Genomic DNA, 25,397 nt, shown 5'->3' on the forward strand with positions numbered 1-25,397 from the left:
CAGTGCACTCGGCTCGAATCTCTGACGCGGGTGTGACGTAAATGAGCTCGCTATCAATTTGTCATGGCGGAGGGCCGGGGAGGGGGAAGAGGAGGCGGCCGACTACGAAGAGGAGGAGTTCCCCCGGCGCGCGAGTAACCACCGAGCCTCTCCGCCAGCCGCATTCCGGCGGAAAGCACCGGCGAGGCTCAGTCGCTCCGACCGTTTGCTTGCCTTTCTTCCTATCTATCGGAGGAACTCGAGCGCGACACTTATGTACACTTTGTAAGGTAAGCCGACTGTTTTCTTATACGACTGCTTCTATTGTTTCACCACTCGCTCAGAATGGGTTTCGGCGATGAAGTCTTGCTAGCGGACGCTTTCACGCAATTTATTACATAGTATATATTATCATATAGTTTTATTATAGTACCATTATTTTGGACTCAATTTGCTACCTGGCCACGTACTGAAAACTGCTCTTAAAAGTGCTCGTTTGTATTTGCCTCGGCAATTTGGCAAACACTGTATACTGTACTATATATATATATATATATATATATATATATATATATATATATATATATATATATATATATATATATATATATATATATATATATATATATTTTTTTTTTTTCATTATTTTGGAGGGAAGCGGGATTTTGTGTTGAATATCCCCACTCAACATGCGTTTTATGCTTTTAGCTCTAGTAATTCTACTCCACCCATTCATCCAATAACTGTCCAACTTGTCCTCATTTAATGTGTAATGCCATTCAGTGAGCAAACTGTGCGTGGCGTGAGAATGTTTACTGACACACAAGTAACGCAGAAATGTCATCTCAGCCCTCCAGCCTCATCCCGTCGCCCGCCTGCATCGGTGCACCATGGTGATCATGTCAGACAACAGCCGGGGGGCCCAGCCCAGCCAGGGGCCCCAGGGAAGACCCCTGCAGGTGGGCTTCTACGAGATCATCCGCACGCTGGGCAAAGGCAACTTTGCTGTGGTCAAACTGGCAAAGCATAAAGTCACAAAAACCCAGGTGGGCACAGTGTTATTTTTGTGCACGCCTCACTAAATATTCGGTTTGTTTCTTCAGGAAGTCCTAATGTGATGTTGATTTTCTCAGGTGGCCATAAAGATTATAGACAAGACCCGATTGGGCCCGTCCAATTTGGAGAAAATCTACAGGGAAGTGCAAATTATGAAGCTGCTCAACCACCCTCACATCATCAAACTCTATCAGGTTTGTTTACGTCTGCATGGGCGTAGTGTTGCGGTTTAACGGTATTTTCTACCGTACGAGGAAGTCAATCAAGTGCGGGAAGTGGCGTCATTCTCGCTGACTGACGTAGTAGCGGAACAATGCATGCCTCAGATACTTTGTCACAAAGTCAGAATTCTCGTCCAAATGGGAGGGTCACATCGGTTGACGGCACTTAGCGCTAAGTCTAATTAGCGTCCTGTGCAAGCCAGTGCAATGTGTCTGTGCGTCACGTGAAGGCCTTCCCTCGCTAATTAAATTGAAGAATTAAAGAGAGAATCCTCTCAGCCGGCTTTGCGTGACACGCGCCTGAAAAACGCAACACACCGGCGTGTAAACAAACTTTCTTTGTTTAGCTTTCCTGCCTTCTCCGTCTGCCGTCTTTTTTTTTTTTTTTTGCTACCTAATTTGGGGGATTAACAATTTACATTCCACTTTTAAACCTCGCAACAATACCTGTGTTGTTAATCATCTGGCAGACTATTATTTTGGAGTCGATTATTGGCTAATTATTTTGTGGCAATGAAACTCTTTCCTTTTACAAGAATTTATCACGTAAAAAACTTGTCTCCCGGTGATTACTTTTTTTTTTTTTTATGAATAGGGTGATAAGACTTTTGGCCAGCACTCTTAATTTTAAGCTTATTGAGCACTGGGGTAGTGAAGTGGGACCATTTGGGGAAGTTGCTCTCGATAGCTGCGAAAGATGTGAAGAACGGGTTGCCTTTTCCGATAACGCTTGGCACAAACAAAAGTTAAATGCATCGCGGCGTCATAATCGGTGCCAAAATGATTAAGTCGACAGCTATGTGAATCCTACTTTACCGTCAGCTAAGAAATGTGATGACAGTTAAAGGTTATTGGAAGTCCTCTCACGGGAATTTCCAAGAACTATGAGTGACCTACAAACGTTCCAGCAAATTATTCTCGTGCTTGTTCTTTTTTCTTCAGACTATTTGTCTCTGTTATTTCCTTCAAATAAAACATTAAGGCTCAAAGAGTTTTATAAAATGTCATAGAACGCTCTGAAAAATGAACATGTCATATGAATGCTTTGTAATGGTACAGTACGTACAGTACGTAAGTTATTCTTGTATAAAACATCTTCGCTCTTCAGTCTTTTAACTTTGTCTCATGTTCAACTTTGTCTCATATTCAAATTTTATCCGCAAAGCATTGACTTCTTAAAAGTTCTATGCAACTGTTCTCAAACTGTTTACAAATGCGCTGTTTTAGTTTTTGTCCTAGTGAATTAACAATAAATACAACAAAGTTGCAAGGATGAATGTTTTAAACATAAATGACACAGCCACCGTTTTTGTTCTTTTTTTTTTAATGCTAACGTCACAACTTTGGGCTTTTTTTCGACACGTAATAATGATTCATGGTCAGTTATTGATGAGAAAAATGAGCATTCTGCATTTTAGCCCTCCTCCCAGCATTTATGTGGCAGTAATCCTGGTAGTTTTGTCAATAATCCTGCTAACAGGCAGACGTGCTCCTTGCTGGAGGTAAATCTAACAATTGCATAAGCAGCACAGATGGAAGTCTCATTGGTCTCATGAGTAATTCACTCCATCCGAAGGGAAAATCTTGTTTCACGGCTTAATTTAAAATGGGTAAAATGGGGACGATGAATGAGCATTCCTCTGACTTGGTCCAGTCAATCCTAAAATTTGCTACCGAGTCAACCGGTTCTGCCTTTGACCTTGCGTTAGCCTTTGACCTTGCATAACACGCGTCGTCTCAGTTGCCGCCATGCCCGGGGGCCCTCGAAGGGATCCGATGGCGTGACGTCAGCCGCACCTCCGAGAGTGCTGCTTTATCTCAGCGATAAAGACGCCTGTCGCTGTATGCAGACAACGGGAAATAATCGGACTCTGGAATTCCGTGTCCAGTGCAAAGATCTGCACTTTTGTTTTTTTGCGGCAAAACTTTTCATTCGTTGTGCAACTTGTATCCTCAGCTGATGTGGCCCTCCCCTGAGAGCGGGCAGGATAAATAATACCTTTCTATTCTATCTGGAAAGATCCGGATGGGTATCTTTCTGGCTTGTATTGTCAGTTGTTTGTTAAACACATTACTGGGCCATGTGAGAAACCACATCCAATGTTGCTTGGAAATCAAACCGCCTCAAACTCAATGCCGCCTGCCTTTTTAGTTCGCTGTAAAAAATTCCTGTGAGGATTAGTGACTACTTCTTTTCCCTCTTTATTCCACCGATGGAGGGTTTCATTGGTATATACTCATATTTATATCACTCTCTTTGTAGGTCATGGAGACCAAAGACATGCTTTACATCGTGACGGAATATGCAAAGAACGGAGAGATGTTTGGTGAGTTCTTGAATGTTTTTTTCTTATTGTTTATAGTGGCAACAGCAGCTCAACCTACCGTGTAGTTGAAAAACATCTTTAGACAGAAAACTAGTTGAGTGTGCAAGTGGTGGACTCCATTTTGCCTGTTGCTTGATAACACTACACCAGAGGTTGTATGGCACACTGTCTTCGTAGCTTGACAATGCGCCAAAGGTTTATGCAATTAGGATATATGACATTTTCAACATCTTTAAACAGAACATCCTTTTCCTTACTTACAGATCACCTGACCTCAAACGGTCGCATGAGCGAAACGGAAGCGCGTAAGAAGTTTTGGCAGATTCTTACGGCGGTCGACTATTGCCACCGGCACCACATCGTCCACCGTGACCTCAAAACCGAAAACCTGCTGCTGGACGCCAACATGAACATCAAACTGGCCGGTATGTCCTTGTTTCATTCACATGTTTTCCAGTCCCTTCATGCTCCGCATCCCGCGAAGAGAACGTCTGATTGCCGCAAACTCTGGGCACTAATTAAGTGTGATAACACTACGTGCGCTCGCCACAGTTGCGTCAGCACGCAAGAGAACATGTAGTTCTAGTCACAGCCGAGTGATGTAATCTGGCCCACTAACAGGCTGAAACGCCAGGTCAACGCCATTGGAACAAAAAGGCCATTGTTCTCTAAAGTGTTGGTTCCCACAACGTTGGAAGAATGCTATTGTCAAAACTGTCCTGAAAGGTTTGAGGAATTAAGCCCGAGAGAGAAACATGGCAACTCCTGGTTGATTGATGGACTCAGGAAAATATACTTTTGTAGCGTTTGAACTTCTTCAAAGGGGTAATGAATCCAGTTGATGTATTTAAAATGTTCTTTTAAAGTCATATTCCATTTTTATTATGAATAGAAATGTAACTGTTCATACGTGTAATGCTACTGGCTTTTCTATTGCTTTTATCGCAATGCAGACTACAGAGATTACAAATAAATGACATGTTTTTTTCGTTTTTTCATGTGTTCGTAGACTTTGGATTCGGTAACTTCTACAACGCAGGGGAACCCCTGTCCACGTGGTGTGGCAGTCCCCCGTACGCGGCCCCTGAAGTATTTGAAGGCAAAGAGTATGAAGGGCCTCAACTGGACATTTGGGTAAGTTTTTCTTAAAAAAAAAAAAGAAAAAAATATATATATACAGATATAGATATATAGATGTACATTTTGCACTTTGTTCATGTGAATTTGTTCCTCGCAGAGCCTCGGTGTGGTGCTCTATGTGCTGGTTTGTGGCTCCCTTCCCTTCGACGGTCCCAGCCTTCCTGCACTGAAGCAAAGAGTCACTGAGGGACGCTTCAGAATCCCCTTCTTCATGTCCCAAGGTAGCGTTTAATCACAACCACAGTGACTTTAGTGCTAAGCGGTTGTTTGTTGGAGAAAAAAAAGAGCTTACGTTTTTTCCAAACAATTTCTCCAGACTGTGAAAACCTCATCCGCAAGATGTTGGTGGTGGACCCGGCAAAGAGGATCAGCGTGGCCCAGATCAGGCAGCATCGCTGGATGCTGGCGGACCCCACGGCTGCCCACCAGATACTGAACCACTCGCTGACAGATTACAACTCCAACCTCGGGGACTATAGCGAACCTGTGCTGGGGATCATGAACACGCTGGGCATCGACCGTCAAAGGACAATCGAAGTGAGCAATTTCATTTATCATTGGAGCAGCAATAGATTAAATCGGGGCGCTCAATGCGTCAACTGCAGTCTAGCTGTTGTTGGTCCTGGTTTTTATTCATATTGCTGGTGTAGATTGCGGGAGTGTGGCTGCTGGAAAAGTAGATCTCGGGGCAACCTTAGCCAGAAACTTGAAGTCCAATCAGTATTTTGCGGCCCGCATAAAATGATGTGACGGGCCTTGAATTTGACACCTGTGGATTTGATCATTCCACAACGATAAATGTCATGTATATTTCCTGGCGGGATGGGGAAGAAACTAACTTTTTTGTTTGGTCTTAAGTCTTTGCAGAGCAGCAGCTACAATCACTTCTCAGCCATCTACTACCTGCTTCTGGAGAGGGTCAAAGAGCATCGCAACCAGCAGCTGAGCCGTCAATGCGGCAGCTGGAACCAAAGGCAGAGGAGCATCTCCGACACTACCGGAGCCGAGGTGAGCTCTCGTCCTGCTCCGTCGAGAAACGTCCGGATCTCATCCAAGCGGCTCACGAAACTTCTCCCGTTTGCAGCAAATCATCATGAAAACAGACAGCTTCAGAACGCCGGCCTTCTCCATTCCAACCAAAAATGTTCCTCCAATGTACTCGGAGATGGAGTGCGATCAAGGTGGATTGTTCCAGGTAAGTCCATTTGAAATAACATTTTTGTGGACTTTCCCGCGGCTGGACGCACGTCTAAAGTGATCTTATCCCCTTGCAGCGCGTGGTCTTCCCAGTGGAGACCAGCTTTAACCGGCTGCTGTGGAACCGCTCCATTTCGCCCAACAGCCTGCTGGAGACCAGCATCAGCGAGGAGGTGCGACCCCGCGACCTGGAGGAAGAGGAGGTAGCGGTGCAAAGCCTGGCTCCGCTGCTGCCCCCCACCACCACCTCACGCCGCCACACGCTGGCCGAGGTGTCTGCGCGCTTTCACCAGTGCAACCCTCCATGTAAGTCTTCCGCGCCGTTGTTCGCTGGCCGTCAAGTGGAAGTGCGTCGCTTGACCTGCACCAGCCTAGTAAAAATGGGTCTTTGACACGTAATGCCATCAATGCTAGCGAATGACTTAACCCGTTCGGTGCCGTTGACGGCTATCGACGTCAAAGAATCATTTTTACCAAGCTGGCAATGAATAATCTAAGATGGAAATTAGCGTCAATTTAAAAGTCAGGAAATGACCCGACTACTGTCCAATAGAAACGACTGTACAATCGAAGAATCCGTGTTGATTGAACAGGGATTTTTGGGCGTTTTTGTTATTTTAATCTAACAAGTTCTTTTTTTTTGCTCTCAGGCATTGTGGTCAGTCCCTCGGACGGCGCCTCGTCCGACAGCTGCCTCAAGTCGTCCTCCAGTCCCGGCGCCGCTCCGCAGGCGGCCGCGGGCGGCCAGGTGTCGACGCCTCCCGCCTGCGGGGCTGAAGAGGGGGCTCTCTTGCTCGCCGACGCCCCCCTGGCACTGTCCTCTCACCTCCTGCCCCAGATCCAGGGGAGCCTTCCCGCAGCCAGCTTTCAGGAGGGCCGCAGGGCCTCGGACACCTCCCTGACGCAAGGTACCCAAGCGGGATATCCTCCCTTCCCCGAAACTGATTTTCCCTCGTCGTTTCGTGCCTAAACCCTGTTGGATCACAAGGGGCGATTGTGTAACGCATTCTCATGCCTCTCCGCAGGTCTCAAAGCTTTCCGGCAGCAGCTGAGGAAAAACACTCGCAGCAAAGGGCTCCTGGGACTGAACAAGATCAAGGGTCTGAGCAGGCCCGTGGCGTCGCCCCCGTCCTCCAACCGGGGCAGCCGCGGTTCCCTGGGCCCCGCCCTCTCCGAGCACCGCAGCATGCTGGAGGAAGTGCTGCACCAGCAACGGTGAGAAGAAAAAAAATTCCTCACACCCACTATTGTTACAAAATATACGCGGCTCTTTAAACACGTAAACTTATTACTGTTACTTATCGCGCTAGCACAAGTGTGCCAACCCTTGGCTAAAATACTGCCAGAATCATGTGAAGAAAATAGACACAAAACCGCATAGGGTTAAACACATTTAAAATGATTTGAGCAAATGTGACAAATATACTGGAAAAGGATTGTTCGCGAGAACCACTGGCTTAGAGAACTCGGAAACGCATTCCGTTTGACTCGTTGCGGTCTTTTGCCGTGTGCGCGCAATCCTAAACTTGGTGAAACACGGATGCTGCGTAGCTTTGGGTATTTATGCTAAAATGAACTCCGACCGGGAAAAGGAAAAACCAGGGCACATAGTGGCATTCACTGACCGCTCACAATGCGGGAAATCTCAACAAATACTGTATGTAACTTAAGACTTTAGGAAGATTAGATTTCTTCTGTTTTGCAACAGTTTTGACTTTCCGAATGGAGGGTGCGTCCTGTACACGGGTGCGTCTTATATTCGGGGAATTGGTTTTGTCAACTTGTTAACGACAACTTGGACTTCCTTTTTTCGTTCTCTTTGTGTCAGACTGCTCCAAATCCAGCACCAGGCACACCAAGCTCAGGTCCAAAATAGTCCGGCGGGCCCCGGCCAGAATCCTTTGCTGTTCCTGTCCCAGCAGCAGCAGGCGGCCCCTCCTGCGCCCGCGTCAGTATTGACCTCCTCCGCGGCGGCGGCCGGCCTGTGGCAGCGCGGCCCGGACAGCGCCGCCGCCTCTTTGTCTCCCGTGGCCTCGGCCGCGTACCTCCTGGAGGCTCGTCTGCACATCAGCCCGCACGCGCGCGCCCCCCCGCCCGCCTGGGCCGCCGGCTCGCCGCCGCCCGGGGCCCGGCCGGACGCGCAGGAGCTTCTTCTGGCGGCTCGGGCGCCCCTGGGCAGCTGCGTGATGGTCAAGTAGGAGGACTCGCATAAGCTACGGGAGCAATAAGCAAAGCGCGGACAAAGCGCCGCAAGCAATAATGGACACAGGGCCACGAGGACCAAAACATTTCACTTCTCTGATACGCTTCCCTCTTAGTTGGCCTTTTCACTTTCCCCAGACGCTCTACGTCAACGCGACAAGTAATACGTCGGATCAAACTGTGACTTCTTTTTTAAGTGATGAAGCTGCGCAAATGCTGTTTTTTGTCTTTTTACCTCAAAAAGACTGAGACGCCCTCGTTACGAAGGACGTTTCTTTGGGGGGTGGGACGGGCTCGACTCAATCATCCGTCGTCTCGGCTCCGACGACTCGCCGTGAGGATCCGATGCAACCCTCCCCCCCAATTTTTTTTTGTTCACACAATGCACAAAGCAAGACCTGCTGGTAGGGACGAATCCACTCAAACGTCACACGCACTCCAGCTAGAATCCGATACTTTTTTCAGGAAAAGTTTGCAACTAGGCCAATAGACGGCCATTTTGACAGTCACGGTTATTTAAAAGCATCCAAAGCGTCCCGCGTCGTCCGCCTTAACTTTGGGCCGTCGCGGCCAATCACGTTCAGTACCAGCGGAAGTTAGCTACCGCAGTTAACGAACGCCGCTAACATGCTTAGGCTACTTTCACGGATGCGGCCGGAGGTAGGACGCGAGCAATCTTCTTGAGCTAAAGTAATAACGGAATCCTCGTCGTATTAATACGCTTAGTAATTGAATCATTGATTTGAAATAGACTACTGTCACTCAACGTTCATTTCAAATCAATCATTTTTTTTCCAAAATATTCTGCACTTGTATTTATTTTTCAAATGTTGAAACGGAAGGAAACGCATCATAGGAGGCCATTGTTTCGATGGGGTCGGCGCGGGAGTTGGGAAAATTCGGGAACGGTGCAATAGATCGACGGGAACATTGTTGCAAATGTGCAGGTACGACTTCTGGAACACTAAGTCAAGCGCGGAGGTTTTGTTTGATGTTTTTTTTTCCCTCCTACCAAAGAGCCCGCTTGACACAACTGCGTTGGCCACATGTAGCACGTTGCTCAGCCAAACCCAAGGAAGCTCGGGCGGCCACCAAATCCCAATGCTGCTGCTTCTAATATTTCTGCTGGTACTTTCGGCGTCTAGCAATATACTGTATGTTGTACCCAGCGAGGATGTTTTTTTTTGTTGTTGGTTTTTTTCATAAACACGCTTATTTCCACTTCCATGCTGGAAAAACATTGTAGTGTTGATGTCACGGGTTGTTTTTGCACTCACTTACCAACACGTGTGCCTTTTTCATGAACAAGCGTGCAATGTTTGAGCTCCTCTTTGACCTTGCTGTGTAAGCAAAAACAGGATTGCACATATTTCCTATTGCTCAAATGGCTTCAACTTTTATTTGTTGGTCCCCAGCGACTGAAACACTAAAGACTCTGTGCAACACTCACTCTTTTGATAGCGATTTTGGATAACAACAAGTATTTTCTGTTTGTTTTCCTGATTTGTTACTTGACCGATCGTGTGTGTGTGTGTGTGTGTGTGAGTGCGCTCGCGTGTATGAGAATGAGGAAAGATTATTTATGTTCTATTTATTTGAATAAAGTTCACTTCATAAACAGGTGGTTGGAATTTGTTATTGACGCGCTGATATAATATATTGGCTTTGTTGTTATTAAGTGGTTTATTTTTTTACTGTAATAATTTCAGTGCAAAGTCAGAAATGTATGAGCAAATACTCTGAACAATAAGCAAACATGCATTATCATGTCAAGTTTGTCATTTCTTGAAAAAATATTCAGCTCATTTTTACTATACTAATACTAATACTGGGCCGGACGAACGTCATTTGCGGGCCAAAACCGGCCCGCGAGCCGTAGGTTTGACTTGACGTTGCTTTCGTAGAAAAGATTTGTGAAAAGTTGCATCTGTCATGATTGCGTTTTTGTTGTTTCTGTTTTATTGTGTTTTTTTTTTTAATGTTTCCCCCCGTCTTGTTTGTCACGCCATTTCTCTTGTGTCTCATCAGACTTTAGTCTCTCTTCCTGTCATTCGTCCCGTCCACAAGTCATCTGTTCTCTGCCTATTTTAACATTTAGGAATTCAACAGTATGCGTGTGTGTGCATGTCCACCTGTTGTCGAGCGTGTGTCCGATTTTCTGACTGAGCACGCTCGGCTCCATTTTCACTCAGGAGAAACGATAAAGCTGCCTGGCAAGGCGGGTACAAACTCAGACGGCGCGTGTTGACAAACACATTCCTTTGCCGCCGCCTGACGTGATCTCATCTATCAACCTATTTAAATAACTTTTTGTGGAATGCGTGAAGACGACGCGCAACAACAAACAATGGAGGAAATTCAAGCGCCCTGACCTAATTGAAAGCGGCCAAGATGGAGGAAGATCGAGAAGGGGAACAATTGAGACTAAACAATTGACGATTGAAGCTAAACAAACCAACGTTCAAAGTAAAAAGTGGGCTTTTCTAACAAAATGGACAAAGTGTTATCAGTGATCTCGATATGAAGACGTCGAAGAAATTCAACCGCCTTGTCCTAATTGAGAGCAGCCTTGCCGCGTTTTGCAAACCTGTCTGATGTCGTTAAGGAAAAAAAAGCCTCCAAAAAGTACTATCTTTTGGCCCGAAACAACATCAGCTCGGTATTTTTTTCTATCAGTGACAAGTCAAGTAATACACAATCAAGTAACAAAGAGCCAGAAAGTAAAACGTGAAATCGATACGCTCTGGAAGATCGAGAAGAGGAACAAAACAGACAAAGTGGACTTTTCGACCAAAATGGACTAAGTTCTATCAGAGCTTGCGAGATGAAGATGAAAAAGCAACCTTGTCGCAAACTTGCGTGATCCCGATACGGGACAAAAACCTCCATCTTTTAGCACAAAACAACATCAACGCGTCATTTTTTTTTGTGTATGTGTCACTGACGACACATAAAAAATAATACAATATCAGGTAAGTGGGCCAGACCAATAAAATCATGATTTTTATACTTTAAACTTCACCTCATTCTTTTTCTTTTTGTTCTCTAGCCTTGTCGTTTTTGAAAATTGGGCGGCGGGTCGCGAACGACCCCCGGGCTGGAGTTTGGACTCCAAATGTTGAAATTTCACAGCCGGGAATCGCGTGTACAGAGAGTGGCGCCACAAACAAACGCCACATCATTTCGACCAGCGGGGGCACATAGAACACACGATCGTAAAGATTTGTATTTTTTTCTGGGCCGACTTCCTCTTTCATGGAAACTTAGCTATTTCCCGAGCCCGCTGAGCTTGTTTGTTGACTTTGCTGCGGCCTCGCCGCGTTCATTCTCTTTCCTTCCCTTCCCTTCCCTTCGCTTCCCTTCCCGCCAAAGAGCTCCATTATGCGGCGTGACGCATGTGTCTGCTTTCCCCCTCACGTACGCTCAATTAGCGGCGCACTTATCTCGCGCTAGTCCGCGCCTTCCTGACAATTCTGCGTGTGTGCTTGTCTTTCAAGCGGATGTTATGTCATTGCTTTCTTAAAGGGACGTGCTATGCGTTTTTTTCGCGTCCTAAAATAGTTCCGCTGGGTCTTGATTAGATAAGTCATGCTCAGAATACCCAAAGGTTCGGGAATACACACATTCTTGACTTACAAGATGGATTTGCTTGGTGACCGACTCGATTCGCTTGTATGTCAAATCAACTTTCCCCTTTAGAATGAACTGAAGTACTTTTGACTTGTTCCTGGCTAGATCTATCATATATATATATATATATATATATATTATATATATATATATATATATATATATATATATATATATATATATATATATATATATATATATATAATATATATATATATATTCGATTTATGTATGTATCTAGATACAATATATAAATACACACTTGCGAGCTGTACTGTAGAGCATAGCCAATAGGAAAGCAGGACAATTAATGCGAGGGATTCTGACCAATGGGAGAGTAGGACACTTGGAATTTCAAGTTTTCTCTTGGAGCATGCGAGTTATAGCTCGTATATTGAATTTTTCTCTCATATAAACAGGTATATATGTATATATATACCTGTATATATGTATATATATGTATGTATATATATGTATATATATATATACATACACCGTACTTTCCGCAATATAAGGCGCACCGGATTATAAGGCGCACCCTCATTTAATCATATTTTAAAACTTTTTCCATATATAAGGCATGTAATATTGAGTGACGAAGGTCCACTAACATAATGCTAACATATCCTTCAAATCACTATAGACAGGCTAACAAAATGTGTATTTTGGCACTAGAAGAATATTAATGGAACAGCGTGTGTGGATTAGCGGGGCCACATAGAACACGTTGTCAAGAAATTGTTTGACCCGAATTTGCCTTTTAGAGCGCTACGTCGTCCTTTATGGCGTTGCTCCCTTCACAACAACAAATTGATGATTTGAGGGGGGCTTTTAACGTTCCCATCTGTCACTAAGTAGTCAGCCTATGCTTGGGGATCAAGTGCATGCACAGGCCCGTAATTAGGACGCCGCATACATCAGCACACTAATGGCACATGCAGGACAGCGCGCGCGTGCCCGGCTGTCAGCTGTGAGCGCTATGACGCACGCGGGGCCTGTGTTAATATTGAGCAGCGGCTCCATGAGCATTCCACCAGGCGTTCCTTTCCATCACGGCCCGTCGGGCTGGCCTTTGCACGTCGTCTTTGCACGCTCGCCTTTCATGCGGGAAAATCCGTCCGCCTTCACAACGCACGCTTGCATCGGGAGACCGATTGTTACAACTTAGCTCAGAGGTCCATGTTTTGGAACTATTCTATTCTATGCACCCTATAATGCAGTGCGCCCTATATATGGAAATACTTTTAAAATAGGCCATTCATTGAAAGGGCGCCAGCAAGTTTGGAAAATATGGTCATGTGTGGTGTTCCTCTGAGGTCAATGTTAGGCCCTTTATTTTTTTCAATTTAAATATTATAACTCTCTCTTAAGTAAAACATTTGGAAGGTTTGCTTGATTGGCTTTTTACACATGTGCGATAAGGAAGAATGTTTAAAAAGTGGAATCAGCGTTCCTCTCCAATACATGACTGCACATGTCAGCAGTGGCGCATGCCTCTCATTGCATCACACGTCCCATCGTGACACATGACTATCGCACCAAACTTGGGGTCATGGCGGGCGCCTCGCTTGAGTGACACCAGAGACACTCGCGCAGCGCGCTTGCTACATGAGCACGTGTTGCAAGTGTGTGTGTGTGTGTGTGTGTGTGTGTGTGTATGCGCCTCATCATCAGCAGTGATTACAAACTGTTGGATTTTTTTAATAACACTTCATATACTTCATACGCAACTTTTGTGTATATTTGTATCTATTTTCAATCTGAACCTATTTTATATTCCAAAAAAATCATACTAAAATGTAACGTTCATGTATCCTTTTCATTTTTGGAGACAAAAGCATCACATGCAAACATATTTGCTGCAAAAAATGATCACATACTGTATGCATATATAAATGTGCTATACACATACCGCACATATACATGTATACAGATATTGTAAATATATTCTTATATAGATACTGCACTTCTATATTTTACAGTACATATATACAGAAACACACTCTTATATACATATATATTTATTTCTTGCAGCAAAGACGTCGGAATCCATTGCAAACTCAAGTGACCAAATATGGTTCTTTTGCAGGCTGCAGATGAAGATGATTTGGCGATAAGTCAGCCGCTTTATTTTGGACACACGAGCCGGCGCAACATGACGGCGCTGCGCTCTGCCACCATCAGCCTGTAAAAAGCCGGCGAGCGGCCATGCAGGCGGAGGCCGGCGCTCCCACGGGACTTGGAGCGGGAAAACCTGGTGACCCAGCCGTCTGCACGCATTGACGTAGGAAGCGGGAAAAAAAAGCTAACGGGGAGGATAGGGGCTCTCGGGACGGAAAACCCTGAGTCACCAGAACTATTGTCCCAACGCGCAAACATTTGTCCCTGCAAGGCTTTGGAAGGAGACACGTTTATGAGACAGTCATAAAAGTCAGGGGAGTCACAATTGCTGCTAATATACATTTCATGCTTTGGCCTCAGTGTGCCTCCGCAGGAACGCCAGATAACTCCTGTGTGTGTGTGTGTGTGTTTTCCTAAATACAAACTTTTGCGATTTAATCGCTCGCTGCGGGCTTACTCTCATTCTTCATTGTCCTGTCCTTTTACGTCCTTTTATGTTCTGTCCTGCCTCCCCAACCGCCGGTCCGCAGCCCGGTACCGGTCCGTGGATCAACTTTTACTGGGCCGCACCCGAAATAATAATGTTTGGAACCGATTTAGTTTACCCTTTAACGGCTCCTTTGTTTGTGCTTTGTTTGGCTCGATCTTCGATTCTTTGGCGCCGCTTCTGGCCGCTCTTGATATTACATTTTGTAGTGAGGAAGGACGGTATGGCTTCTGTTGCGAGCAGTCATTGTCACCTATCTCTTTGTAAATTGTGGATCGCGAGGGCCTGTGAGTTGTAAGAATGTTGTCATTTATGACAATATGCCCCAAATGAGTTTTTTTGTCGAACCAACAACTTGTGACTGTGGATAACACGCTAGCTGTTAGCATGTTAATATAGTACTGTTATGTTCGAGTTTAGCTCGTTGATGATCGGTCCGTGACGATAAAAAGGTTGGGGACCCCTGGTATGGACATTTATAGAAAATGATGGTATTAATCATGGATTCACTCATATCAATCACACTGTTTCTTTTTATTTTCTTTCTGTGGCCAAATGCACATCCAAATTCCACGAAACTTTCTTTTCATATCCAGGAGGCCTCTTATCAAATCATATATCATATTTGACATTAAAAAATATAAGTGTGGAACCGAGTGACTCATTGATTGTAATTAGGTAAAATATCAAAGTACTTTCACTCTCATGCTTCTTGATATATGCCTGCTTCTGTATATTAATAGGAAGCCCACATTATTTAGAGATTGGCCGTTATTAAGGTTTAATGCATCAAATACCTTTTTTCCTGGCTCAGTTTGAGATGTTCGACGGCGTTTGAATGCACCGTTTCAGGAGACGTAGGCCTGATTTAGTGCAAACACCTCACATAAGTATACGTATGTATTTTAAGCAAACATATACAGTGATCCTTTGCTACTTCGTGTATTGCAGACTTATTTTCCTTTAAAAAAATAACATATTGCGGAGACGAGCTGAACGTTAACTGTTCATACGTTAACTGTAAACGCACATGCTATGGGCACTCCTCGGATGTCGAGCTACTGCGGTAGACACACTTAAATTTTAAATGATTAAACCTTATAAAGTAACTGTACTGTTATCCTTTCCCTTTTCCACCCCTTGGCCGTGGTCGGGATCTACAGATTTACAGAAAAAAGGTTGTACGTTGTAGAAATAGCAGAATTTGAGCCCTAAACGAAGGGTGCGTCTTATATTTGGGGAATTAGGGTACACATGATCATTGTTTGAAAAAGCGGCGGCTGTGAAGTCCTCGGCTAACGTTGCATAAGCCCAAGCTGTGCAAGGTCATGAACGGGGTGGGCCACCACGCGCCGCAGACGTCAATAATCCGCAACGTTCGCAGAGGAGAGAGAAAGGGGGCGGGCTTCGGACGCAACGCCAACGAGAACGTCAAGCGCCTGTATTTGCACAGCCACGCACCTTGTCAAGGTTTTCAAAAGCTGCCGCTGACCTTTCACCGCGAAAAATAGCTTAAAAAAAAAAAAGGTGGAATCGGAGCGGAGCACACAGTAAATGGCCGCCGCGTACGCCTCGTTATCAGTGGAGCAGAAATGTTTGCCGGCATCCCACCCCGTCCGACATTTTTCTTCCCAGCAATCCCACTTGCCAGCTGCGAGGAGAATGAAAAATGTGGGAAAAGCAAGGAACAACAGCGCACTTCAGATGTTACCTTCAGACGGCTGCGCTCCCCTCAAGGGATTTGGATGACGCATGAAGACACAATTCACAGCAACATCAGCCATACACTGCCTTACTTGTGTCCTTTTGTGCCTTTATCCACATCGCTACTTCCATCTCTTTGCCTTCCGGGCTATGCAGCATTCTAACCTCAATCTTTGGGTGCCATCACAAAAAAAAAGAAAAAAAGAAGCACGTTATTTGTCTTCTCTGTCTGTGTCCCGTTTGGGATCAATAGACTGGCTTGGCATCAGATTCTTTTTATTAGAAGCAGTCCCGGGAAATCCGTGAGCCCGTATCCTCAAATTTCACTTAAGGGCCCTCCCCACCGTTATCTACACTACTCGGCTCTACTCGACTGGACAAAAGAGGGTTCCATTTTTGATCAAAAACACAAGTTTATCACATGTACCTGTATACCTGTGTGTGTTTGCGATTTTGACCCGGCATCGCGCGGACGTGGCGACAAAGCGCCGCGCGACGCCCCCCTTCCTCATCACAGCATCATTTGGATAACGCCGGACTGGGGGGGGAGGGGCACTGACGAACTTGGACGAGGTGACGTCCGTGTCACTGGCAGGGACGCGTCACTCACGCCGAAGCGCGTGCGCCGCAAGCGTCCGTGTCCTTGGTCCGATTAGAAAGGCAGTGAACCAATTTACATAGCACCGCTGAAGGCAACACGACGTCACCGCACCAAATGAGCCTTACAATGTATTTATATAATACATACATGCATGCATACATACATACAATATATACATACTCGTGAAAAGATCGAAGGATTTTGCAAAATGCTTTGGTGCGGTATTGCCTCCATTTTTTGGACATATTCTTCCATGCTCTAGTTGCAGTATTTTAGCCAAATACCGATGTCAGCATTGGGGTGAAATTTCAGCTCCCTGACGTCATTTAATGCTTTTTATTTGATGTGAAATGCATTTGATCTAAAGATCAAAGGATTGGGAAAAATTCCTTTCCGCAGTATGGCGTCTTTCACATTCTACGCACGGTACTTTAACCAAATGCCGATGTCGCTATTGAGGTGAAATTTCAGCTCCCTTTCAAAGCATTCCCTTTGATGTGAAATATCTTTGATGCAAAGATCAAAGGATCGAGTGAAATACCCTTGTTCGGTTTTGCGATCATTTTTTGGGGCAAATTCTTCCACATTCTATCATTTTAGCCAAATAGTGATGTCACCATCGGGGTGAAATTTCAGCACCCCGTTATGTCTTATTTCCTTTCATGACATGTGAAATGCCTTTGATGTTAAAATCAAAGGAATGGGCAAAATACTGCACATTGCGCTTGCAACTGTGTTGATTAAATGCATTGCACCACAATTTGATAAAAAAAATTATTTAGTTTTGAAGAATATTTTTACATGGTATATTGTCTATATTACAAAGTTTGAGAAGGAATCAAGCTAGCAGTGAGACACTCACACTGCACATATTGATCCAGCCAAAGGGGAATTTCAAAATCATAGCAAACCATGACAAAATCTCCAATGTGAACATTCAAGCCATTTTGTTGTTGTTGTTTTTGCCATGTAATTGTTGAGCAGCTCCTACACGTGAGCATCCACTCTGAAAAGTACTTTTTTTTCTTCTTTTTTTTGATTGGCTGTCGAAACTCTTAACTTCCACGTTCTGCAATTATATGCAGGGGCGAATAAGCACGTGAAAGGCCGAGAGGGAAGCGGACGTGCGTCATCAGTCTCGACTCGGATGCCCTGTTCCTCAGCGCGCACGCGCGCGCGCGCTCACACACACACACATACACACACACACACACTCTCGTTTTTGTTTTTCTAGCGTAGTGGTGACATCCCATTAACAACATGCATTTTCTAGCCCCTAACCATCACAACAGATTACATGGATTTAATCTCAAGCATAATCCAATTCAAAGCAATACGCTAAAACATTGGTGTCAAACCTGCGGCCCGCGGGCCGGTTCTGGCCCACAAACGGGTTTAATCCAGCCGCGAGATAATTTTGTAGAGCGCAAAGAAGGGCAGGTTTTTTTTCAATCAATGAAAAACTTGAAATGTTAAATGATTATTAGTAATGTTAATGTTTTTGATTAATAGTGATTTTGTACTTGTACAATTTTGGACAGTAGCACACATACACACGCACGTACGAACGAACGCACGGGATTTGTCATCTTCAAGTGATGGCACGTGTCCGTCTTCTCCTTGTGCGATGGCGTCAAAGCACAGAGCAAAAGTCAATTGGAGTGAGGGAGGGTGGAAAATGGAACAAATCATTATCGCATTCACAATCGCTCGTCACCGTTTGCCAAGTATTACTGCACATCTAATTATCTGATTGAGGGACGTGGTGTCAAAGCGCCAAAGAACACAGTTGCGCGAAATAATGCCTCATTTGTTACAGCGATCTGAATCAGTTCAGAATCAATGCGTAGCTACGATTGGCAAAAATGAAAACTGGGACACGGCAAATTTGCTGAAAATGGAAGATGCAATTTATGTAAATCTCATCAGGCTCTGTTTATGATTACCGTATTTTCTGGATTATAAAACACACCGGTATATAAACCGCAGCATCACAAACTGAGCAAAAAAGACAAAACAAAATCATTTTTGTCAAAAATAAGCCACACTGGACTGTGAGTCGAAGGTCATAACATCAGATATTTGCGCAGAAAGATGCTATATGGCATACATATATTTTATTTTTCAATTGTTTTGAACTGAAGCATTTGCTTTGTCAAGAAAATTACCTCTTGCGTATAGCTCACGTATAAGTCATTGCTGTTGGGTGCATTGAATTTGGATTTCTATTGACATTGATATGGCCTACTGTGTAAGTGGTCATTGAACGCATCCGCAGTTCAGTGAGTACAGTACTCCCTTGTTTTTTTTTTTTTTTTTTTGCTACTCCTCATAGCGATCAATCGTTACAGAGCTGGGGTGTCAAACTCGCTTGCATATTGGAAAATCTATTCCAATGTGGGATGGACCAATAAAAACATTGTATATATATTTATATATCCGTTCGTGGGCCAGAACCGGCCGAATGTTTTTGACACCGATGACCTAGTTCATAAGTGTCAAACTCCAGTCCTCAAGGGCCCGTATCTTACATGTTTTCCGGTTTTCTCCCCTAACACACCTCATTCACATGATTAGCAAGCTCCTAATCATGTGAAGCAGGTGCATTTGAAAACATAGCAGGATACTGGGCCTTGAGGACTGGGCTTCCAAACCTGTGATCTAGTTGGATAAATGTCACTAATTAAATGTCTTAAAGGGCCCATAACATATATTCAACTTTTCAGTTTAATGTATGCATATAATTGAGGAAAAAAAATCCCTTTAGTACGTTAGCCATTCTTGTGACTTTTTTTTTTACAATAACCAACGTTTCTAACAAGTGAAACATGCCTCACCGTGTGGCTGCCGCACCTCCACGACTGCCTTGCAAACATATCCGGCTACCAAACATCCATCCATCATCTTGAGGGCTTATTCTTATGGGCGGTGGGACACTGGGGCCTATCCCAGCATTTAATAAAGGAGTCAAAATCGGAATGAACCGGAGAGCCAAAACAGCAAGTGTCAAGAGACCGCACCAGCAACTCGACCCGCCGATCAAACGGGACCCCTGGAAAACCACTATTCCTAATAAGTTCCGCCTATGGATGGATTATGGACTACAGCACCCATTGTCCGGCTGTGTGTTCCCAAACACACATTTTTGACATTTTGTAACTCATAAATAAAACCTAGCTACTTACTTGGCTGAGCCTGTGAAAAATCTCTCAAGCCCGGAATGGAAACTTTGGAAAAAACGCCTCGATAAATAAAGTGGGAGTGTATTTACTTTTGCACAGGCGATTCGAGGGACCGTCATCATCATCATTCCCCTCGCAAGCTCTTTTCATCATCTTTATTGGGGGCGGCGCATAGCACAGAGAAGGCAAGGAATTCTTCCAGATGCATCAGCGGAGGAAAACGTGTTTGGGAGGGTTTAGGGTGAGAAATTAGCATTGGAACATTGTTCAATTCTGCATCCAGGTTACACGCCGTTTATTATCAAATCAACAACAGATGCAGCCGAAAAAAATGATGCAAATTGTTGACGCGTAAAAATTTTAATGGGGTGCAACTTATTTCAGAACATAACAAGTTACTTAGCCAGCTCAGCTTCAACATCTGGCACCAGTCAATTCTTCCTTTCCTACAATACAAGCAAACGGGTAGAAAAAAAGAAAAAAAGAGGAATCGAAACAATCTCGGAGGATGATACAAGAAGCAAGTCGTTGCGGCTGGAAGGTTCAGAAGCGTCCCGAGCGCTCTCGGTCTCTGGAGCGGCGTCTATCGTGATCGCGTCCGCCCCCTCGGCCGCCTCTGTCCCGGTCCCTTGAACGTGATCGGCGGTCTCTGGAACGTGAGCGGGACCTGTGACGGCTACGCGGAGGAGGAGACAAATTGGCCATCAAATGAAGAACTTTAGATTGATTCATTTCCTGTGATCTGCAGCGCCATAAGAAAAATCCTCGTATGCGACCGACTGAGCGCATTGTGTGGTTGAGCGATTGAAGACGAGCAAAGCGCCGCCCCGCCGGCCGCGTAAACGTACCCCGCCTTCCGGCGACGTCCATACAACTCTCTCCTCAGCTCGCGTGAGATGGGCTTCAGGTGCATGAAGTTGCAGAAGCCACCTCGAGTGCATTCCCTGTGGACAAAGGACAAATGAGAGCACGCAAACCGCGCCAGCAAACCTGTGAAAGTCCCTCACAAAAATTGTTGAAGCGACTTAACGATGCATAACCCCAACGGCACAACATTGCCATTTCAAATACTATCGAAAAGTCCCCGTGTCACGTGTGTGCTTAAATGTTAATATGCATCCGTGTTTCACCGAGTTCATAATAGCGTATTTGCCAAAATACCGGAATTACTCGATGATTCAAATTGAATACATTTCCGTCTTCTCTAACCGGAGCACTCAGATCGACATTGCCGTTCTTAATTGAATCAGCTGGAGACTTCCTAACATTTCCATGATCCTCTCGTTTTTCGTGATGTGTGTGTGTGTGTGTGTGTGTGTGTGTGTGTGTGTGTGAGTGAGAACAAGGACGGACTCGGACATTGGTTCGGTCTGCTCGCTTCTTCTAAAAACAATGTGCCTTATATTTGGGGCAGTACGCTATTTAACTGCCTTTTCAGAGTCCCGCCATCCATCCCCAGCTACCCAGTCTTTCATTTTCTTCCAAGATTTTCAGTAAAAGGGGCCCTGAAAACGGCTGCTATTGGCCGAGCTGTAAAAGCGTGTACACACTCTTACCCCATTTCATACTGGCGGCAGCAAGCTTCCCTGAAGTCAGTGACAGGAGAGAGCTCAGCATGGATGGGCTGCCCGTTGAACCAGCGATTGTTCAGGTCGATCACAGCCTTCTCCGCATCATCCTCACAGCGGAACTGTAAGGGAACAGTCACATTAATTTTCATGGATATGCCGCATTGCATACATAGGCGGTTGTACCATTTAAAAAGGAAGGGGGGCTCACCTACCTTAACGTATACGTTCCCCACAAGGTGGTCTCCCAGGTTGTCACACACGTTCATTTCCTCCACCTCGCCATACTTCTCCTCCATTTCTGTGAAAACCTCCTAGAAGCAGGTGGGGAACAATCAAGCTCCATTTTATTGGCGTAGTTAAAGGAATAGTTGCATAGAAAAGCAACAGTGTGGAACCCTTACCTCGAAGAACTCATCATAGTGCTCCTGCATTTCCATGTCACTGATGGCACCTAGTGGATACAACGAAGAATGACAACAAAGCACCCGGCTTTCATCTGCACGGTTTTCTATCTACTGCAACTATTATTATTCTGTGTATTATGACGCTTACAGGTGAGGCCATCGGCGGACTGGGCGCTGTTCTGAGGGTTGCGGTAAATGTTCAGGAGGGCAATAGTCTAAAACGCAAAGAGCACAAATTCATGGCGATTTCTTTAACGACTTCAAATGGAAACAAAATTCAATTCCATACACTTCTTTGTCGTACAAGTCATCAAGTACACTTGAACAATCTCATGAGAACCAATGGAGGGCTCACTGAAAGGTTTAGTTTTTACCCAAGGACGATTCTCTGTTCTCAATTGACACTGTCAGGTAAAATAAGTACTTCAATTGTAATTTCTACATCCAATCTCAATAGATTACGGGGGTTTATCTGACGCAAGAACACATATGTAGAAAATAAAAAAAAATTACCTGGCTGAAGGTGGGTTTATTGTGCAATCTGGAACAGCGGTCACCATGTCGACAGGCGCCAATTTTAAAATAGAATGAGCAATTTACTCTGGGGAGAGAAACGGGAGAAAGACAATCCTGTTAACACTTGCAAAAAGACAGCTCACCAACATTACTACATGGAAAGTCTATTCATCCATTTTCTATAGCTCCATATCCTCACAGGGGTCGCAGGCTTGCTGGTGCCTATCCCAGCTGACTTTGGGCAGTAGGCGGGGGACACCCTCAAGTGGTTGCCAGCCAATCACAGGGTTCAGAGGGACGAACAACCATTCACGCACCCAATAACACATAAGAACAATTTAGTGCGTCCAATGTTTTTGAAATGTGGGAGGAACCCACTGGCTCAACTTCGCACAGGAAGACCCTGGAATTTAACTGTGAAAATTGTTGTATGTAGATTGTTTAAGGGTCAACGATGATAAGCAGTGTAGGAAATTAACCAATTAATCAATTTGCAATAGATTAAATACAATTGACAGGCACATTGTTATTACAAAAGTGAATATTAGACTTTCAAAGTAGTAGCACAGAAGCAGCTTGTAGGTTGGTGACTTCCGAACCACAAAGCAAGACAAAAAGAGTTTGTTATAAACATTTTTAAAAAATGATATTAAAAAAAGTGGTGCTAATGTAATGGAGGCAATAATGCGAGCCAACGAAAAAACTAAAGACACGTGGGGATTTAGTTACGATTTATTTCAATACTATTGCTCTAATCAAACATGGGGTAAGACAAATAAAAAATAAAATAATATACGTGCCAGGAGTTTAAATAATGTTGTGCCGAATGTTCTCTCGCGATGCTACATCGCACGCTTCAACGACGTTTTCATTCAGACAAAGACTTGACTTGATCGCGGCCATTTACTTGACCGTTCCCAAAATGAAGCATTTTCGATTACTATACACGTCGAGACATAAAAGTCTTTAAGTGATAACGTCAACGTGGGAGGAATGCTCGCCCTACTCGGCTCGTCGACGTTGCAGGCCAAGAAATACTAGCAGCGCGGCATTTTTTTGCTAGCTAGCTAGCTAGCTATTGCTACCTGGCGTTAGCCGTTATTGATGTAACTCTCTATAAAGCTGTACTACAGCGTGCGCACAAAACTGTGGAGCCCATATCGACGTAAAACTTAAGAAGCGGTTTTACCTAACGATTATTTATTCCTAAAATTGCTTACTTGTCTTTCTCGGTCCCGAAAATCGACGCCAAGTACTCGGCCATCTTAGCTAGCTTGTGCCCCAGGCAGCAGCACCACGCTTTCCCGTCCCGCCCCTTCACAATAAGAGACAGGACGTGCTATAGCGTTACTGAATGGTGATTTTTTTTTTTTTCTAAACTTGCTTACTTGTCTTTCTCAGTCCCAAAAATCGACGCCAAGTACTCGGCCATCGTGGCTGGCTTGTGCCCTAAGGCAGAAGCACCACGCTTTCCCGACCCTCCCCTTCAAAATTAAAGACAGGGCATCCTATGATGAATTTTGGTTGGTGGGGGCGGCAAGGAATGAAACTTTGTGATGCAAAGACTTGGACTTTGATGACTTCCATGTTTACGCGTTTGTGAATACTTTTGTTACATCTATGACCCCATACTTGCTTTTTATGTATGATGGTTTCATCTAGCAGTCCAGGGTAGACACCCGCCCACTGCACCCGCGACACAAATGAAGACTAGCACAATAGAAAATAAATAAAGTACCCTGAATGCAGGGATTGTAGGGATTATATTTATGATCATCTATTTTTCGGGATATTTTGTGTGCTTATTGCCATGAAATATATATACTTTTAATTGAAAAAAAACCCATTGCCTTGTAAAACTTAAACATGCTCACCAGTGATCTACAGATATACGTGGATGCTGAATTAGTATTAGACACCATGGTGCTCATTAATTGATAATCTAATCGAATTTGTGAAATATTGACCATGCTGGATGGTTTTATTTATTCATTTTTGTTTGTGATGATGCTATTCTAAAATGCCTTTGTAGCATTATACTTATGCATTTCAAGTGGGATATTTTGTGTGCATATTATCATGTATGTTTAAAAAAACACCGTCTTGTAAAATTTAAATGAAACAAACATGCTCAACTGTGATCTAGTAAGGACAAACATAGATGTTGAATCAGTATTAGACACTGCGGCGCTCATAAATTGATAATCCAACAGAACTTGTGAAAGGGACTAATACTTACATTATTTTATTAATTGCATTATTGTTCAATGATGATGCTGTTCCAAAATGCCTTTAATTTTAATTCAACAAAATCTAATAAATGTGTTTTGCCCCATTACTCATGGTGATTGTTTTCCTGAATGGTACACTTTATTATAAATTCTGCCAATAGATGCAAGGTATGAAAACAAATGTATAAAAACTCGAAATTCGAGGTAAGCATATTTCTAAGTGTGATAGATGCTATTTTGTTAGTATTGCACTTGCACATCTTTCACTTGGTTTTATGGAGTTAACTTTGCGCAACGTTTGAGCAGTTTTTCCCACTCTTATTTCATGATGATGAAGTTTCTTGCGGTCTACCCTGGGTTGAGACTTCCCAATTTTGGGAAAACACATGAGCGAATCCATTAAGTATTCTTTGCTCACTAAACCTGAGCTCGTACTGCCCTAATAGTGCGGTGAGGAATTACCAGAGAATATTCATTTAGACAAGGCAGCTTTATTTGTACAACACATTTAATGCACAAGCTAACTTAATGTGCTTCAAACAAATCATTTAGAAACAACAGTTGATAACATTCAGAAGCTCAAAAAAGCAAGTTATCAAATTGACAAAAAGTACAATGGCATTTAAACACACTAAACAGGACACTTTCAAACCATTTAAATGACAAGTATAATGACATCTAAACATATTAAACAGGAAGCTTCAAAACATTTTAAAATGATCAAAATGAAAAAAATAGTACGATGACATTTAAACGGGACACTTTGAACCCTTTAAACAGAAAAGCTTTCAAAATATGTTAAAAAAAAATTGTAAAATCACTACACAA

At 44.0% G+C, this 25,397-nt stretch overlaps 2 protein-coding genes across 3 annotated transcripts; one reads left to right on the top strand and one right to left on the bottom strand.

Moving 5' to 3' along the window:
• Positions 1–74: 74 nt before the first annotated feature.
• sik1 (salt-inducible kinase 1) lies at positions 75–9,742 on the top strand. Its single transcript, XM_088415277.1, has 14 exons — positions 75–269; positions 829–1,025; positions 1,113–1,229; positions 3,520–3,583; positions 3,847–4,008; positions 4,593–4,717; positions 4,821–4,944; positions 5,040–5,260; positions 5,582–5,731; positions 5,808–5,918; positions 5,998–6,226; positions 6,571–6,828; positions 6,946–7,135; positions 7,749–9,742. Exons 2-14 carry the CDS (start codon positions 870–872, stop codon positions 8,116–8,118), a joined length of 2,277 nt encoding a protein of 758 aa, XP_088271403.1. The 5' UTR covers positions 75–269; positions 829–869; the 3' UTR covers positions 8,119–9,742.
• Positions 9,743–20,188: 10,446 nt separating this feature from the next.
• On the bottom strand, positions 20,189–23,864 carry u2af1 (U2 small nuclear RNA auxiliary factor 1). Of its 2 annotated transcripts, XM_088416050.1 has the most exons (9): positions 23,727–23,858; positions 23,559–23,653; positions 22,336–22,423; positions 21,971–22,037; positions 21,820–21,869; positions 21,631–21,729; positions 21,404–21,537; positions 20,696–20,791; positions 20,189–20,523 (listed from the first exon to the last, which is right to left on the bottom strand). In XM_088416050.1, exons 2-9 carry the CDS (start codon positions 23,600–23,602, stop codon positions 20,391–20,393), a joined length of 711 nt encoding a protein of 236 aa, XP_088272176.1. In that variant the 5' UTR covers positions 23,603–23,653; positions 23,727–23,858; the 3' UTR covers positions 20,189–20,390. The 2 variants fall into 2 exon arrangements, with proteins under 2 accessions (XP_088272176.1, XP_088272177.1); XM_088416051.1 differs by lacking the exon at positions 23,559–23,653 and having other exon boundaries at positions 23,727–23,864.
• Between the last annotated feature and the right edge of the window lie 1,533 nt (positions 23,865–25,397).

The sequence above is a fragment of the Hippichthys cyanospilos genome, chromosome 5 (genome assembly GCF_059441005.1).
Source record: "Hippichthys cyanospilos isolate Australia breed blue-spotted pipefish chromosome 5, RoL_Hcya_1.0, whole genome shotgun sequence".
NCBI lineage: Eukaryota > Metazoa > Chordata > Actinopteri > Syngnathiformes > Syngnathidae > Hippichthys > Hippichthys cyanospilos.

Excerpts from the sequence above, each read along its gene's own strand:
- sik1 (XM_088415277.1), top strand. The coding sequence starts at position 870 with ATGGTGATCATGTCAGACAACAGCCGGGGGGCCCAGCCCAGCCAGGGG. Across the intron at positions 4,945-5,039 it reads CCCCTTCTTCATGTCCCAAG|ACTGTGAAAACCTCATCCGC; the intron begins GTAGCGTTTAAT and ends CAATTTCTCCAG. Across the intron at positions 5,732-5,807 it reads CCGACACTACCGGAGCCGAG|CAAATCATCATGAAAACAGA; the intron begins GTGAGCTCTCGT and ends TCCCGTTTGCAG.
- u2af1 (XM_088416051.1), bottom strand. The coding sequence starts at position 23,770 with ATGGCCGAGTACTTGGCGTCGATTTTTGGGACTGAGAAAGACAA. Across the intron at positions 22,038-22,335 it reads ATAAACCCACCTTCAGCCAG|ACTATTGCCCTCCTGAACAT; the intron begins GTAATTTTTTTT and ends TTTGCGTTTTAG. Across the intron at positions 21,870-21,970 it reads GTCCGCCGATGGCCTCACCT|GTGCCATCAGTGACATGGAA; the intron begins GTAAGCGTCATA and ends TGTATCCACTAG.